The sequence below is a fragment of the Schistocerca americana genome, chromosome 3, assembly GCF_021461395.2.
Source record: "Schistocerca americana isolate TAMUIC-IGC-003095 chromosome 3, iqSchAmer2.1, whole genome shotgun sequence".
Lineage (NCBI taxonomy): Eukaryota > Metazoa > Arthropoda > Insecta > Orthoptera > Acrididae > Schistocerca > Schistocerca americana.
Window position 1 is genome coordinate 407,950,786 of NC_060121.1, and position 18,149 is coordinate 407,968,934.

At 40.4% G+C, this 18,149-nt stretch overlaps 1 protein-coding gene across 2 annotated transcripts in view; it reads right to left on the minus strand.

Moving 5' to 3' along the window:
* The window catches only part of LOC124606353 (cyclic GMP-AMP synthase-like), a 353,987-nt gene that overhangs the window by 202,590 nt on the left and 133,248 nt on the right, over positions 1-18,149 (minus strand). For both annotated transcript variants that reach the window (XM_047138335.1, XM_047138334.1), the window contains exon 5: positions 10,362-10,506. In XM_047138335.1, coding sequence (XP_046994291.1) covers positions 10,362-10,506 — 145 coding nt within the window. The remainder of the gene's footprint in view (positions 1-10,361; positions 10,507-18,149) is intronic.

Sequence of the window (18,149 nt, forward strand, 5' to 3'; positions counted from 1 at the left end):
CAAAGAAGAGTTTGCAGAGATGAGGCACAGTTCAAACTGAGTGGTACAGTCAATCTCCACAATTGCATCTACTGGGCCGCCATAAATCCGAACGTCCATGTAGACAAAGCCAGGAGTAAATTTGTGGTATGGGTTGTCTTACCGGGGCTTGATTGTGCCAATCTTCTTTGATGGCACAGTTACCAGTGTGGTGTACCTTCAGAAGCTTCAGACATCCATTTTACCTGCCATCCAAGACTTGTATGGAGATGGAAGAATTTACTTTCAACAAGTTGGTGCCCCAGCCCACTACCAAAATCGTGTTAGGGCGTATCTTGACGAAAATCTACCGGGAAGATGGATAGGCCATAGAGGTGCTGTGGAGTATCCACCACATTCCCCAGACCTAACTCCTCTGGACTTTTACCTGTGGGGAAAACTAAATGATGTCGTTTATCAACAAAAGCCATGTACATTGGATGAACTTCGAGAATTCATCGTACATTGATGTGCAAATATCCAACTTAACACGTTGCAGTCAGTAGTTCGTACTGCAGTTTGGCGGCATCGTTTGTGTGTGGATGTTAATGGTGACCATTCTGAACACCTACAGTGATACCTTTAAGTTGGACTTTAAGCTACACTTTCAGCAAAAATGAGACAACTCCGTCAATTAGTTTGCAAGTTATGGGCTTTTAAACAGTGGATACATTTTTTTGGACCCCTCTGTATTACTATCTTGAGAATCGATACAAGTTTTCAAATCACCAACATTGAAGGGAATTATATTTCTTTTTTGTAAGTTGACTTTTAGATTGTCATCTTCAAACTTTTCCTTTGCAGTATCTGTAAATTTTTTTTACCTCTAAGCTGAGATTAAGAATATCATTTCCCTAACAAAGGTCTGAAGTGTCATCTGCATATATTGTAATGAAGGTATCATTTTTTACTACCTTTGGGAAGTCATTAATGTAATGTATAAAAAGGAAGGGACCAATTATCGATCCCTGAGGCACACCAAATTTAATATTCCTGACCCTTGATGTATAACTTTTTAATGTTTCTCCATTATTGTGTGTGATTGAGGTACACTGTCTTCTGTTTTTTAAATATGATATGATGAGGTGCAACAGTTTTCCACTTATGCCATCTCTGGCCTCTTTTGACAGAAGTACCTTATGATGGCTTTTGATAGGTTTAGGAAAACTCCAGCTACTTGCATGCCTTCATCAATTTTGTCAAGAGCTTTCAGCATAAATTGAAGTGTTGCAGTCATGGTGCTACGACTGCTTCTGAAACCATGCTGAAAGTCTCCCAGGATGTTGAGCTTATTATAATGCTCTAACATATATTTCAGAATAAATTTTTAAATTAACTTGGTAAAAACAGAAGTTAAAGCGAGTGGTCAGTAATTTTCTACTAGTTGTCTATCACCTTTTTTGTAGAGAGGTTTAACAATGGTTAATTTTAGTATGTCAGGGAACACTCCTTCTTTTTAAGACACTATTTATTAGATGCACCAAAGGATGTGCTAGATTGTTTTCACACTGTTTAAGTAAAAATGTAGAAATTTCATCCCAGCCAGTGGATTTTTTGTTTTTACATTCTCCGATGAGCTGCAAAATATCCTTGATTTCACGTTCATGGAGTTGATTAGCTTCAAAACTGTCCTCAGCAAGACTCCCAACAGGTACTTTATCTGTGGTACAAAAGTCAGAGTCTATGATATCTATGAAATAGTTATTAAAATGTTATTGATCTCTTGAGGATTGGTGACATCAATATTGTTACTAGATATCTGTATGTTGATATTACCTTTAAGATTTGTTTTATTGTCCCTTATTTCATTTACTATTGACCAGCAGGTCTTGGAGATACAATCAGAATTTTTTATTTTCAAGTTAATCTTTTCAGCCTTCAATCTTTTGACTTGCTTGCAAAACTGGTACTTGTATTGTTTGTATTTATCCCTGTGCTCATTGTTTTTGGGACCAGGTTTTGAATATAATACATATCCAGTTAGACCAGTTGGATACCTGGTTGGTCAAAGCAAGGCTCTTGTACATGCTTGCTGACAGTGTAGGCGGTGTGTGCATTGAGATAACAGAAATACTGTAAGCCAGATGCCACACAGTGCATGGTCAGTTAACCCATACTTTGTTGCAGCAAGACCATTTCTTGCTGCCTTTGTATGTATAGAGTGAGCTGCATGCTGCATTGGAGTTCAGACAAGGAAACCTTACTGCTGATTTATTGCCTCTTGTCAGTGGAGGCAGCATCAACTGCACCCGCCTACATATGGTAATTCATTTCCCACCAGCAGGTACCAATGCCCTATGCAAGAGTTATATGATTCATCAATATCCACTGAGATGGTGGGCTTGGGAAAGTTTCTGCAAGTCAGGACACAGGAAATAGTACTAATTAAAACTGGAGGGGAAAGTCATGAACTAATGTCAGTGGACAGACTGCAGCATTGCCAGTATGAACAAGTTATGAAATGCCCATCTAAACCACACAGGGGATATACTCTTTAAGGTTGTTGACTCACACTTCTCAAGGAGCACACCAGGAAAATTTGTTCTACAATGGTACACACACACACACACACACACACACACACACACACACATACACACAAACTAATATTGTTTTAGGAATCCATACAGTTCACAGGTGGCCCCTACATAGATATCAATATTGCCAGTCATCACTCCCTTTGTTACTTCAGTACAGCCAGTCACTTTACAAGTGGAAGCAACACCACTTACCATGCAGTTTTGTACACTAATACGTACAACACACAAAATCAAATATCAAAACCTGAAACAAACAGCTTTCCAGTGAGTTGTAAATACACAACAACTCATTTAGACACTTACATATACATCTGTGTGGTAACTAAATAGCAGATCAGGGTGAAATATTACATGTTACCACAGACATAGTTTTACATAATCTGGCAGGGGGAAATGATATATGCATCCGCAGCATACCTTAAGCTGTATGTGTCCCGTGGGTGGTTCTAAACGACTGACATTACTGGAACCAGACAATCCCAGTGACCTCCTGCCATACATCACATCACCACATTCACAGTCGATATGACTAAGCAGAGCAATGATCCTTTTAAGGACCATCTGTGCAGAAAATTGGGTCCCAGTGTTAAAATGTCCCAAATGAATGCTGAAGGCATTAATAGTGCCAAATGCCAAATCCTACACAAGATCCTAGATGAGAATGAAATTGATTTGGTAGCCCTCCAGGAAACTCATGTAGAAACTGAAGAGCAACTTGTTCTAAGAAATAAAATATCTGGATCTGATTTACTTGAGGCTACATGTGACAAGGTTTATGGTGTAGCAACATACATTTGGAAAGATATAGAGAAGGCCTGCACTGTCTCTACCAGCACCATGAACAATATCCATGAAGCCACTGTAAGAATTGGTGAAATAACTGTTGTGAATATCTATAAGACTCTGGGTACCATGTGGCCTGCCCAGTGCTGATGAACTCAAAACTGATGACTACCCTATGGTGTACCTGGAATACTTCAGTAGCCATCATGGACTATGGAAACACAAACACAGGAATGAAACCTGTAAAATGTTGGCTGACTAGTCTGCAGAACACAATTTCTACCTTGTTTTTATGCTAAAGATAAGTGTACATTTCATTCTAATGCCTGTAGAATGGATTACAAGCCTAATTTATGTTGGTGTCCTCCAACAACAATGGCCTGCCATTACCAGTGTCAACACCATCCACTCCGTCTTGAAACAGGTTACAACCATACCAAACATAAGATCATTTCCCAGACCTTGGTGGAACTTTAAAAGAGCTGATTGGTCTGGATTTTCTGAAAATCTGGACAAATATGTAGGATGGATCCCACTAATAAGTGAAACCTATAAGAGGTTCACTGGGGTTGTGCTATCCATAGCAAAGAGATGTATCCCAAGAGGCTTCTGCAAGGAATAAATACATGGATATACAGTACAAATAGTTCTGCAACAACAATGACTGTGGAATAGCTATAAACTTCTGCATATTATCGACACAGCTCATCATATGCAGTGTACTGAAACAGGTGAGACCATAGACTTCTGCACCTCAAGCAGAAAGTCCTGGTTCTTTACGAGAAAACTCGGACATGCCAACCCAACAGATCACACAAAAGAGGCTGTTATTCCCAAGCAAGTAGCAAATAACATTGTGGCTGCCTCTAGAACTCCTCAGATTTTACCAGATACAGTTAAGGTTAAAAAGGGATTAAAGGCTCTCAAACTAGCCAGTAAACCTGAGGCAGACTACTCTAGACCATTCAGCAGTGAGTAAATAATGACAGCTCTCAAAGAAATAAAAGTAGGAAAGGCACCTGGTTTAGATGGCATGTATTCAGAATTCCTAATACAAAGCAGGAAGTATGTAAAATATTTATTAGAAGCATTATTTACTGATATTCTTGAAACTGGCAACATTGATTTGAATAAAACAAAAATCTTAGCTATCTTAAAATCACATAAACCAAATGATAAATCTCAAGGCTACTGACCCATAGAAGAGTACAATCTTGAGGGATATCAAGACATTTGTGATTGGACTGAGGAGTTCTTGATAACAGAGTTTTGGATGGAGAGTCATTAACAGATATGGAATTAACTTAAGGCATGCTCCAGGGAAATGTGTTGGGACCCTTGCCATTAATGTCATTTAATTTTATCTGGCAGTCAACATTAGTAATAAACCTCAGACATCTTGGAGATGATACAGATAATTCTAAAGAAGTTGTTGTTGTGGTGGTCTTCAGTCCTGAGACTGGTTTGAAGCAGTTCTCCATGCTACTCTATCCTGTGCAAGCTTCTTCATCTCCCAGTACTTACTGCAACCTACATCCTTCTGAATCTGCTTAGTGTATTCATCTCTTGGTCTCCCTCTACTATTTTTACCCTCCACACTGCCCTCCAATGCTAAATTTGTGATACCTTCATGCCGCAGAACATGTCCTACCAACCAGTCCCTTCTTCTTTCCAATTCTATTCAATACCTCCTCATTAGTTATGTGATCTACCCATCTAATCTTCAGCATCTTTCTGTAGCATCACATTTCAAAAGTTTCTATTCTCTTCTTGTCCGAACTATTTATTGTCCATGTTTAACTTCCATACATGGCTACACTCCATACAAATACTTTCAGAAACGACTTCCTGACACTTAAATCTATACTCAATGTTACCAAATTTCTCTTCTTCAGAAATGCTTTCCTTGCCATTGCCAGTCTACATTTTATATCGACTCTACTTTGACCATCATCAGTTATTTTGCTCCTCAAATAGCAAAACTCCTTTACTACTTTAAGTGTCTCATTTCCTAATCTAATTCCCTCAGCATCACCCAACTTAATTCGACTACATTCCATTATCCTCGTTTTGCTTTTGTTGATGTTCATCTTATATTCTCCTTTCAAGACATTGTCCATTCCATTCAACTGCTCTTCCAAGTCCTTTGCTGCCTCTGACAGAATTACAATGTCATCGGCGAACCTCTAAGTTTTTTCTTCTTCTCCATGAATTTTAACACCTAATTTGAATTTTTCTTTTGTTTCCTTTACTGCTTGCTCAATATACAGATTGAATAACATCGGGGAGAGGCTACAACCCTGTCTCACTCCCTTCCCAACCACTGCTTCCCTTTCATGTCCCTCAACTCTTATAACTACCATCTGGTTTCTGTACAAATTGTAAATAGCCTTTCGCTCCCTGTATTTTACCCCTGCCACCTTTAGAATTTGAAAGAGAGAATTCCAGTCAACATTGTCAAAAGCTTTCTCTAAGTCTGCAAATGCTAGAAATGTAGGTTTGCCTTTCCTTAATCTTTCTTCAAAAAGATAAGTCGTAAGGTCAGTATTGCCTCACGTGTTCCAACATTTCTACGGAATCCAAACTGATCTTCCACGAGGTCGGCTTCTACCAGTTTTTCCATTCGTCTGTAAAGAATTTGCTTTAGTATTTTGCAGCTGTGACTTATTAAACTGATAGTTCGGTAATTTTCACATCTGTCAACACCTGCTTTCTTTGGGATTGGAATTATTATATTCTTCTTGAAGTCTGAGGGTATTTCGCCTGTCTCATACATCTTGCTCACCAGACGGTAGAGTTTTGTCAGGACTGGCTCTCCCAAGGCTCATCACATCACCACATTCACAGTCGATATGACTAAGCAGAGCAATGATCCTTTTAAGGACCATCTGTGCAGAAAATTGGGTCCCAGTGTTAAAATGTGCCAAATTAATGCTGAAGGCATTAATAGTGCCAAATGCCAAATCCTACACAAGATCCTAGATGAGAATGAAATTGATTTGGTAGTTCTAATGGAATGTTGTCTACTCTGGGGGCCTTGTTTCGACTTAGGTCTTTCAGTGCTCTATCAAACTCTTCACGCAGTATCGTATCTCCCATTTCATCTTCATCTACATCCTCTTCCATTTCCATAATATTGTCCTCAAGTACATCACCCTTGTATAGACCCTCTATATACTCCTTCCACCTTTCTGCTTTCCCTTCTTTGCTTAGAATTGGGTTTCCATCTGAGCTCTTGATATTCATACAAGTGGCTCTCTTTTCTCCAAAGGTCTCTTTAATTTTCCTGTAGGCAGTATCTATCTTACCCCTAGTGAGATAAGCCTCTACATCCTTTCATTTGTTCTTTAGCCATCCCTGCTTAGCCATTTTGCACTTCCTGTCAATCTCATTTTTGCCTGCTTCATTTACTGCATTTTTATATTTTCTCCTTTCATCAATTAAATTCAATATTTCTTCTGTTACTCAAGGATTTCCTCTAGCCCTCGTCTTTTTACCTACTTGATCCTCTGCTACCTTCACTACTTCATCCCTCAGAGCTACCCATTCCTCTTCTAATATATTTCTTTCCCCCATTCCTGTCAATTGTTCCCTTATGCTCTACTTGAAACTCTGTACAACCTCTGGTTTAGTCAGTTTATCCAGGTCCCATCTCCTTAAATTCAAACCTTTTTGCAGTTTCTTCAGTTTTAATCTACAGTTCATAACCAATAGACTGTGGTCAGAGTCCACATCTGCCCCTGGAAATGTCTTACAATTTAAAACCTGGTTCCTAAATCTCTGTCTTACCATTATATAATCTAGTATCTTCTAGTATCTCCAGGATTCTTCCACGTATACAATCTTCTTTTATGATTCTTAAACCAAGTGTTAGCTATGATTAAGAAGTATCATGTGAAAAAAGCTACACAAATATCCAGTTAGATCTTGATCAGGGTTTAAAGTGGTGCAACTTGCTTTAAACATTATGAAATAAAAAATTATGCATTTCACAAAACACAAAACATGTAGTACTACAATATTAATGAGACACAAGTGGAATCAGTTAACTCATAAAAATACTTATGCATTAAAATTCACTAAATATAGAACTGATTCACCATGTAGGCTCAATCATATGTAAAGCAGGTGGTGGACCTCAGTTCATTCGCAGGATACTGGGAAGATGCAGTCAGTCTACAGAAGTGGCTGCTTACAAAATATTCAAAATACCCACCCTAGAATATTGTTCAAGTATGTAGGAACCATACCAAATAGGACTAACTGTGGTTACTCAGCATATATTAAAAAGTACAGCACAAATGGCCACAGATTTCTTTGTCATGGAAAACTTGAGCAGGTAGATAGTTGATGACAGATATTAATTATCTCAAAAAAGCATACTTGCATTGTTCCAAGAATCAGAATTAAGTGAGGAAGCTTTAAATATATTGCAATGACATACATCACTCCTGTATAGGACATAATGTGCAGAGGCACCTTAAGCTGTTATCTTTGAAAATGTTATTGGAGATGTCAGCAATCAAAATATAACCTTTAAAAATAATTACAACAATGCATATCGCAAGTTACATTTATTGAAAGATTACCAGTTTTGATCATTACATAATTATCATCAGACTTACAGTCATACTGATGGACAATGGCTGTGAAGGAAGCAGGAACCGCTGAATGACCATCGTGAACTGCTATAGCAGTTTAATATCGTCATTGAGTGGATCCTTTTCTGTGCACAGTCATTGTCCATCAATATAGCTGTAGATCTGAAAATGATCATGTGATGATTGAAGCCAGTAACCTTTCAATAAATGTACCTTGCAATCCAGACTGTTATAATTATTTTAAAATCTTAAACTGTCATTCTTCCCATGCTCTAAGTGCAACGGGAATGGGATGAACTTCTAATAAGTTGTAAATTGCCAAGTAACCTCTGTCATGTACTTCACAGTAGTTTTCAAAGTATTTAGATTTGTGTAAATATAATTCTAGAATACCAACATCTCAGAAACTTGCACATGCCAGGAAGGTTTCTGGCAATCCTATGCATGATCCACTTGTCAAACAGTTTCTTAATGTTAGAGACTGGTATCAGTATGATCAGTTAACATGCTGATTATTTCACAGCAAAGATGTCATGTAAGTAAGTACTGCCACATAGCAGTCAGTCAGTTTTTGTTTCAGTTGTAATATATTTAGCCAGTAGGGTAGAAAACTTTTGACTCAATATGCCATCTGCAATGCAGACTGGTGAGTCATCCATCCATATTGGTTGCACATAAAGTGACCCTTTTAAGTGTATTACCTTATGTATATCAACAATTGGGCAGCATGCATGTCTTGATTGGCCTTTGGGATCTACAAGAGGATGGACAAAAATATGGAAACATCAAATACACAGCACCGTACCATGCCTAACATGGTTTAGTGCGTGGATAGCAACCATGCCACCTTCTCTCCAAAGACCACATAGGTTCATGATATTAAGGTCTGGTAGCTGTGGTGACCAGGGGAGATGTGAAAGTTCAGGCTCATGCTCACAAGACTAGTCTTGAATGGTGCAAGCTGTGTGAACAGGGATCCTGTCATCTTGGGATAGTACATCACCAATCGGGAACAAACACTGTACTGTGGAATGGATCTGATCAGCTGCAATGGTCACATAAACTTCTGCAGTAATGTAACCTTGCAGAGTAACCATGTACCTGTAGAATACCATGATGTGGCTACCCAAATCATCACCAAACCCCTGCCAAGTTTTCTCTTGGGACATACACTCAGCCAAAAGTTGAAGGCAGTGTGAAACAAGACTCATCTGGCCAAATGACATTTTTTATTGTTCTATAGTCCAGGTTTTATGGCTTCAACACCACATTTTTCTGTTATGGGTATCTGCATCGCTGATGACTAGTTTTGGAATTCCAGCTCACCCTACAATTCCATTCTTATGGAGCCTTTCCTGCCATTTTGGTGCTGATGGAGTTTACGATTGTGACATTCAGTTCTGTAGTGACTTTTGCAGCTGTCATCCTCTTAATTTTCATCACAATCTTCTTCAAAGTCCATGTATCATGATCACACAACACACACTTTTGTTCTCACTATGACTTAGTGGATGATGTTTTTCTCCTTTTACTGTATGTGGTATGAATCTCTGATATGATGCCTCTTGAGACATTTAACACTTTGAGTACAATGGTTATGGAAGCACCCACCATATAAGCACTGACAATGCACCGACATTCAAACAACTTAGCTCCTATATAATAAACTGGTGGCTACACAGAAGCCGTGCAATCTAAGGCGCTATAGTTATGGACTGTGCGTCTGGTCCCGGCGGAGGTTCGAGTCCTCCCTCGGGCATGGCTGTGTGTGTTTGTTCTTAGGATAATTTAAGTTACGTAGTGTGTAAGCTTAGGGACTGAAGACCTTAGCAGTTAAGTCCCGTAAGACTTCACACACATTTGAACATTTTTGAGCCACACAGAACACTATTGGGGCCATGACTGACACTTGCAACATATTGACAACATTGCATAGGAGCCACCAGAGTCAAATGCAACAGCACAAAATGGCTCTGAGCACTATGGGACTTAACTTCTGAGGTCATCAGTCCCCTAGAACTTAGAACTACTTAAACCTAACTAACCTATGGACATCACACACATCCATGCCCCAGGCAGGATTCGAACCTGCGACCGTAGCGGTTGCGCAGTTCCAGACTGTAGCGCCTAGAACCGCTCGGCCGCCCCGGCCGGCGCAATAGCACAACCTGCAGGTTTGGCTACCACCTGTATTACTGTTGAAACATGCATTTCTCATGGTGTTTCCATATTTTTGTCCAGTCTCTTGCATCTTGATTGGTTCCCTCAATCTGCTCCTAGCTCTCAGTAGAGTCACTTTTTACAATCATGGTAATGGGAATGATACCTATATCATATTGTCACTTTTCAATCGTAACAGGAAATGTATGTAAGCAACTGCACAGCACTCAAAAAAAATCCTTCTGTAGGATTAACATACCTTATACATTTTTTCATCATTAGTTTTCTCATATTCATTTATTGCTTTGTAAACAATACTTTGCATCCACTCATTCACTTTACACCTTAGCAAAAAGCCTTCAGTATCAGTCCATTTCTTCACTTGTTTTTTGACTTCTGCCTTTCTGCAAAGATAAGAAAAATATTATATCAGTAGCTACATATAAAAAAAATTAATAAAATTATCCACATTCTACAAAAAGCTTTCTTGTCGTAGAATACACATGCATATGTCTGGACATCCATGACCCTCCCTCCCTTTTTTTACACACTAGGAAGCATCCAGTGTGGCACAGTACACAGGTAGGGTAAAAAATCACGTGCAATAAGTAGAATATTGAAAGCAAATAATCACATAGTTGGGAACTCTAACAATGAACAGAAAATGTAGGTCTCTCAAAAATGAACTCATAATTTAATAAGTGCCATTGATCATTAGTATTATTATGTAAATGTATATTATTCTCAGGAAAAAAATTATTAACTTCAGAATACTGCCCCAACTCATTAGCTATGATTTTATCCAGGTTTAAGTGATTTTTTGATGTGTCTACTGAATCCTAACCTGAAGATTAATTAGTGTATGTTATGGGATGAATAAGTCATAATATATAATTCATATTTGGGGTTCAATGTAATTTATTTTTATGTTTTAACTGTGCCCCAGCCCAGCAAAAGCATCAACAGGGAAATCAAAGTTTAATATGCATATGTGATGAAACACGATTTTCATAAAGCCCTACTACCATTTCAAAAAATTCATAACTTGGAAACTATTAGAGATAGAGCATCATAGTTTGTTGTAAGGCATTTAGCAGTTCTCAACAATTTTTTCTGTTATACCTGAACATTGGTAGCACTCCTGACCCACACATGTAGCTCATAGAACACTGAGGCAATATTCAATTTTCGGCCATGTGCAAGTCATCACCACAGCATCAGCAGTTCTTATTGCTACATTGACTGGTAGGGTGTGTCTTTGTGCTGATGATGATGGAAAGTTGCAGCTCTTCAGTCTGCAGTAACAGTAGCTGTTCATGCATGTCCAGCTAAAGATTTCCTGTTATGGTTTTCTCAGCAAAGAAAAATGAGCCTGTTACCCTGTTGTGCATTACGTCAACCAAATATTATGCTTTGGCCTATCATGGATGTGTTCATGTGTGTTGTGTCAATTTTCAGAGCTTCCTTTCCTAATATTGTGGTGATTCACGTGTGCAGAAATGTGGAATGTTGCTTTATCTGGATAAAACACTTGCTGAGGTAGTCATTATCAGCATTTATGATGCCAAGCATTAACAACATGTGGGCAATCATCTCACTCCAATACTTGGACCATTTGCACTTTGTATATGAAAAGATGTAACCACTTATGTAGCGCTATCAACAGTTGATCTTGCTTCCTGCAATTTGTTTGATGCACAACGAAATGACTCCTGGGCACTGTGTTGAAAAGCATCTTGCACTCTGTCAACTTGTGCTTGGGACACAGGAGGAGGCCTACTTCAATGAAGGTCTTTCACACTGCCTGTCTCTTTAAAGTTTTGAACCGCCTTTTAAGCTTGTATTTGCTGGTGATGCCCAACCATACTGGCATAGACAATTCCACAGTACTGTTGTCACAGATCTGTATCCTGCATAGCAGATTATAAATTGTACCTTCCCCTAGCCTGTTGCCAATTTGATACACTCCAAATGAAATCTGTAAAAAAAAGGACAAAAGAAAAAAAAAACTGAAAGTTACTAACTGTTTTACAATACACCAAGATCCCCTATCTCACATAGTTTTCATGTTATGATTTTTTGAGATAATGGCATGACTTTATCGACATCTTGTACATATTGATGATGACATTATGAAGTTGAATTAAATAAGCTTCACATAAGATAATCAAATAATGTTAAGAGTCTAGACCAGCATGTTAGTCAATGGTACATTTCACAGTAATTTAGCAGCTGGTTGTTGCTCCACACCAGGTATTCAGATTGCAGAAAATATTGTTCTCCAGTCATACTAAGATTCATTTTTTATCTTCCAACACGTATTTAGTGTTTAAATTATGTATTTACAAAGGTACAATTTTGCAGTTTGCAGTAGACTGTTTACTTGCATTCTTCTAGGAGTAGTTTTTTAGACACACTCTTTTCTGACAAATCCATATTGTGTCTGTCTGTGGCTGTTTTTTAGTTACAGTAAATAAAATTCTTCCTCTCCCACTATCTTATATGGACTTACAATGAATCTGTGTAGAATGGTAAGCATGACATAATGTATCTTCCTTATACCTGAACATTGGTAGCACTCCTGACACAGGACCTTCTGACGAAGGTGGAATTTTGTGCGCTGGTTTTTGACAGTCACACTTCACATACTGTTCCAGCTACTGTTATAGATTACAATGTAAAGTGATACTACAAGCAGACTTACTTGTAACTATATTGAAATAACATTCAGTTGCAAGCAACTGTCCCATGTCCATTCAATAAAAAAAGCTTTGCTGTGCATAGTTATCAATTAGTGCAGCTAATTAGGCCATATAATTTGGTCTCTGAAAACTTTCTCACAGTTTCTTGACAAATAATTCACTCTATGGAGACTAGAAACTTGCTCATCAAAGTGGAAAGGTTGTGTGCGCCTGAGATACTTATAACTATATCACACCTACAGCTACATAGAAGGAGGGTCTGTGGAAACGCTAGACAAACATATTGTTCCTGAAGAGAAGCAGCAGCATTTTCAGTAGTTGCAGGAGCACCAGTCTGAATGATTGACTGATGTGGCCTTGTAACATTAGCCACCATTGCCTTGCTACATTGCAAGAAGATACTGCAGACATTATATTATCTAATGACATGCAGTTCTACTGTACAGTATGTATGAATGAATAATGAATTATGATGGCATCCCCTCCAGAGTTAAATTAGTAGCCTATTCTCTGGTCAGAAACTACTCTGGAGGGTGATGTCAAGAGAAACAGAACTAAATTATGGAAAATCCAAGATGGAATGTACCAGTATTATGAAAAGGATAGTTGTTACTCACCATATAGCAGATATGCTGAGTCACAGACAGGCACAAGAAAAAGACTGTTGGAAATTGAGCTTTTGGCCTAAGTCTTTTGTTGAAAATAGACAACATACACACACTCATTTAAACGCAACTCACACACACAAGCACCATCTCTGGCAGATGAAGCCAGACTGTGAACATCTGTACATGATGAGAGAGGCGACCAGGTGGTGGGGGTAAGGAAGAGGCTGGGGAAAGTAGGGGGAGAGATAGCAGGATAGGGGCGAAGGTTGATAAAGTGTTGCTTATGGGAGCCTGCAGGGATGAGGGGGAGAGAGGGTAGGCAGCTAACTGCAGTCGTGAGGTTTGATGTAGGGTGGTGGTGGAGGGGGGGGGGGGGGGGGGTAGCAGAAAAGGAGAGAAGTAAAAAGACTTGGTGCATTGGCAGAATAGACAACTGTGTAATGCTGTAATGGGAACAGGGAAAGGGATATATGGATAAGAACAATGACTAACGAATGTTGAGGACAGGAGGGTTACAGCTGTGAAGCAGTCACTGAAATGAAGGTGTACTAAGCATCAGGGTGGTCCAGCTGTTTCTAGGCCACAATTTGTCAGTGGCCATTCATGTGGACAGACAGCTTGTTGGTAGAAAACAGCAGAGAAGTTGCAGCTTAGCTTGTAGATCACGTGACTGGTTTTGCAGGTAGCCCTACCTTTGATGGGATAGGTGATGTTTGTGACTGGACTGGAGTAGATAGTAGTGGGAGGATGTAGGGGACAGGTCTTGCATCTAGGTCTATTACAGCCATGATGCAAAGTGTTGGAATGGAATAGGATATTGAGTAGGTTTGCTCCCGCAAGCAGCACTTTACTGTCCCCCACTCCTACCCTGCTATCCCTCCCCCTCCCCACCCAAGCCTGCTCCTTACCTCCACCATCTGGCTGCCTCTCCCATCACGGGCTGCTGCTTGCAGTCTAACTTCATCTGCCAGATACTCTAGTCATGTGTGTGTGAGTTGTGTGTGCGTGTGTGTATGTGTATGCTGTCCATCTTCAGCAATTGCCTTGTTGGCCGTAAGCTCACTTTGCAACAGTCTTTTTGTTGTGCCTATCTGCAACTCAGCATATCTGCTATATGGTGAGTAGCAACTATCCTTTTCATAACATGGAGAAAAAAAACTGATGTTCTACAGGTCACAGCCCGGAATGTTAAATCCCTTAATACACTAGGCAGTTTACAAAAATTAAAAAGAGAGATGGATAGGTTGAACTTAGATATAGTGGGAATTGGCGAAGTGAAGTGAGTACTTAGTTACCAACATAAAATCAAATGTGGGTAATGCAGGAATAGGACTAATATTATGAATAAGAAAAGAGGAATGATCTACTATTAACAGCAAGGTGAATGCATTACCACAGTCAAAATAGACACAAGGCCAACACCCACCACAGTAGCAAAACTTTATATGCTTATTATCTCTGAAGATGATAAAGATATTGAAAGAAGATATGAGATAAAAGAAATTAATCAGGTATGGTACTTAATGGAAACAAAAATTGAATTATGTTGAGGGACTTGAATTCAACAGTTGGAAAAGGAAGAGAGGGAAAGTTAGTATGAGAACATGGACTGGGGAAAAGGAATGAAGAAGAAAGCTGCCAGGTTGAATTTTGCACATATCATAATTTAATGTTGCTAATATTTGGTATAAAGAACACAAAAGAAGAATATATAGGTAGAAGACATCTACAGATACTGGAAGGTTTCAGATTGATTATATAATGGTGAGACAGAGATTTCAAACCAAAACTTTAAACTGTAAAATATTTCCAGTATCAGATGTGGAATTTGATCAAATTTTACTGGTTGTCAGCTGCTAATTAAAACTGAAAAATATAGAGAGATGTAAGAAATTAACATGGTGGAAACTGGAGAAGTTGAAAGAATCAGAAGTTGTTGAAATTTTCAGGGAGCATTATGCAACTATCGACTGAAACACAGGAAAGGAAAACAATAGAAGATGACAGGGTAGCTTTGAGAGATGGTATAGTAAAGCCAGCACAGAAACAACTAGACAAAGTGATGTGATGCAGTAGGTATCCTTGGATAACACAAGAGAGATTAAATATGACTGGGAAAAAGAGAAAATATAAAAATACAGAAAGTGAAGTAGACAAAAGGGAATACAGTTATCTAAAAAATAAGACTGACAGGAAGTGCAAAATGGCAAATCAGAAATGCCTAGAGGAGAAATGTGAAGCTGCATGAGCATGCACAGCTATTAGGAAAATTAGAGAAGCCTTTAGGGGAAAAAACAGGTGTCTGAATATTGTGCTGTTACTTACAGCTCCAGAGGAATTATGTGAGTTCCTACATATCCTTACCAATGAACAACATTCATAAATGAAATCCCTAAAACGATTAATCATAGAAGGGAGCACAAACATGGTGTGGATTTGTTGTATCAATTTCATGTGCAGAAACATGCCAAGGGATGATGCTGTCTTCAAGATGGGGCAGCAATTGCAGCAACCTTCCAAGAGGGAGTACCTATGAGGACATGGATACAGAAGCTTCTAGCATTGCTAGCCTACTTTGGAGAAGTGTAAAATCCTCAGAGATTATATACAACTCTGAAGAGAGTTATAATGTTTACTCAAGAAAATAAATTTTAATGAAATGTCGTTCAGACTAATTCATTCTTTGGATAGTCTTGTATGCAAAATTTTTAGCAGGACATTCTGATTTAATAGAAATTTGATGTTATCTAGTTGATGTCGTTGAACTGGACAATATGGAGAGTATATACACTCCTGGAAATTGAAATAAGAACACCGTGAATTCATTGTCTCAGGAAGGGGAAACTTTATTGACACATTCCTGGGGTCAGATACATCACATGATCACACTGACAGAACCACAGGCACATAGACACAGGCAACAGAGCATGCACAATGTCGGCACTAGTACAGTGTATATCCACCTTTCGCAGCAATGCAGGCTGCTATTCTCCCATGGAGACGATCGTAGAGATGCTGGATGTAGTCCTGTTGAACGGCTTGCCATGCCATTTCCACCTGGCGCCTCAGTTGGACCAGCGTTCGTGCTGGACGTGCAGACCGCGTGAGACGACGCTTCATCCAGTCCCAAACATGCTCAATGGGGGACAGATCCGGAGATCTTGCTGGCCAGGGTAGTTGACTTACACCTTCTGGAGCACGTTGGGTGGCACGGGATACATGCGAACGTGCATTGTCCTGTTGGAACAGCAAGTTCCCTTGCCGGTCTAGGAATGGTAGAACGATGGGTTCGATGATGGTTTGGATGTACCGTGCACTATTCAGTGTCCCCTCGACGATCATCAGTGGTGTACGGCCAGTGTAGGAGATCGCTCCCCACACCATGATGCCGGGTGTTGGCCCTGTGTGCCTCGGTCGTATGCAGTCCTGATTGTGGCGCTCACCTGCACGGCGCCAAACCAGCATACGATCATCATTGGCACCAAGGCAGAAGCGACTCTCATCGCTGAAGACGACACGTCTCCATTTGTCCCTCCATTCACGCCTGTCGCGACACCACTGGAGGCGGGCTGCACGATGTTGGGGCGTGAGCGGAAGACGGCCTAACGGTGTGCGGGACCGTAGCCCAGCTTCATGGAGACGGTTGCGAATGGTCCTCGCCGATACCCCAGGAGCAACAGTGTCCCTAATTTGCTGGGAAGTGGCGGTGTGGTCCCCTACGGCACTGCGTAGGATCCTACGGTCTTGGCGTGCATCCGTGCGTCGCTGCGGTCCGGTCCCAGGTCGACGGGCACGTGCACCTTCCGCCGGCCACTGGCGACAACATCGATGTACTGTGGAGACCTCACGCCCCACGTGTTGAGCAATTTGGCGGTACGTCCACCCGGCCTCCCGCATGCCCACTATACGCCCTCGCTCAAAGTCCGTCAACTGCACATACGGTTCACGTCCACGCTGTCGCGGCATGCTACCAGTGTTAAAGACTGCGATGGAGCTCCGTACGCCACGGCAAACTGGCTGACACTGACGGCGGCGGTGCACAAATGCTGCGCAGCTAGCGCCATTCGACGGCCAACACCGCGGTTCCTGGTGTGTCCGCTGTGCCGTGCGTGTGATCATTGCTTGTACAGCCCTCTCGCAATGTCCGGAGCAAGTATGGTGGGTCTGACACACCGGTGTCAATGTGTTCTTTTTTCCATTTCCAGGAGTGTATATGGAAGATGTTCAAACATTATTTAAGAAATGCAGACTGCAGTATTACATTTTCTTACAGCAATAATCAAGTAAAAACTGTGTGCCCGACCGAGACTCGAACTTGGGACCTTTGCCTTTCGCAGGCAAGTGCTCTACCATCTGAGCTACTGAAGCATGACTCACGCCCGGTCCTCACAGCTTTACTTCTGCCAGTATCTCGTCTCCTACCTTCCAAACTATACAGAAGCTCTCCTGCGAACCTTGCAGAACTAGCACTCCTGAAAGAAAGGATACTGCGGAGACATGGCTTAGCCACAGCCTGGGGGATGTTTCCAGAATGAGATTTTCACTCTTCAGTGGAGTGTGCACTGATATGAAACTTCCTGGCAGTTTAAAACTGTGTGCCCAACCGAGACTCGAACTCGGGACCTTTGCCTTTCGCGGGCATGTGCTCTACCATCTGAGCTACCGAATCATGACTCACGCCCGGTCCTCACAGCTTTACTTCTGCCAGTATCTCGTCTCCTACCTTCCAAACTTTAC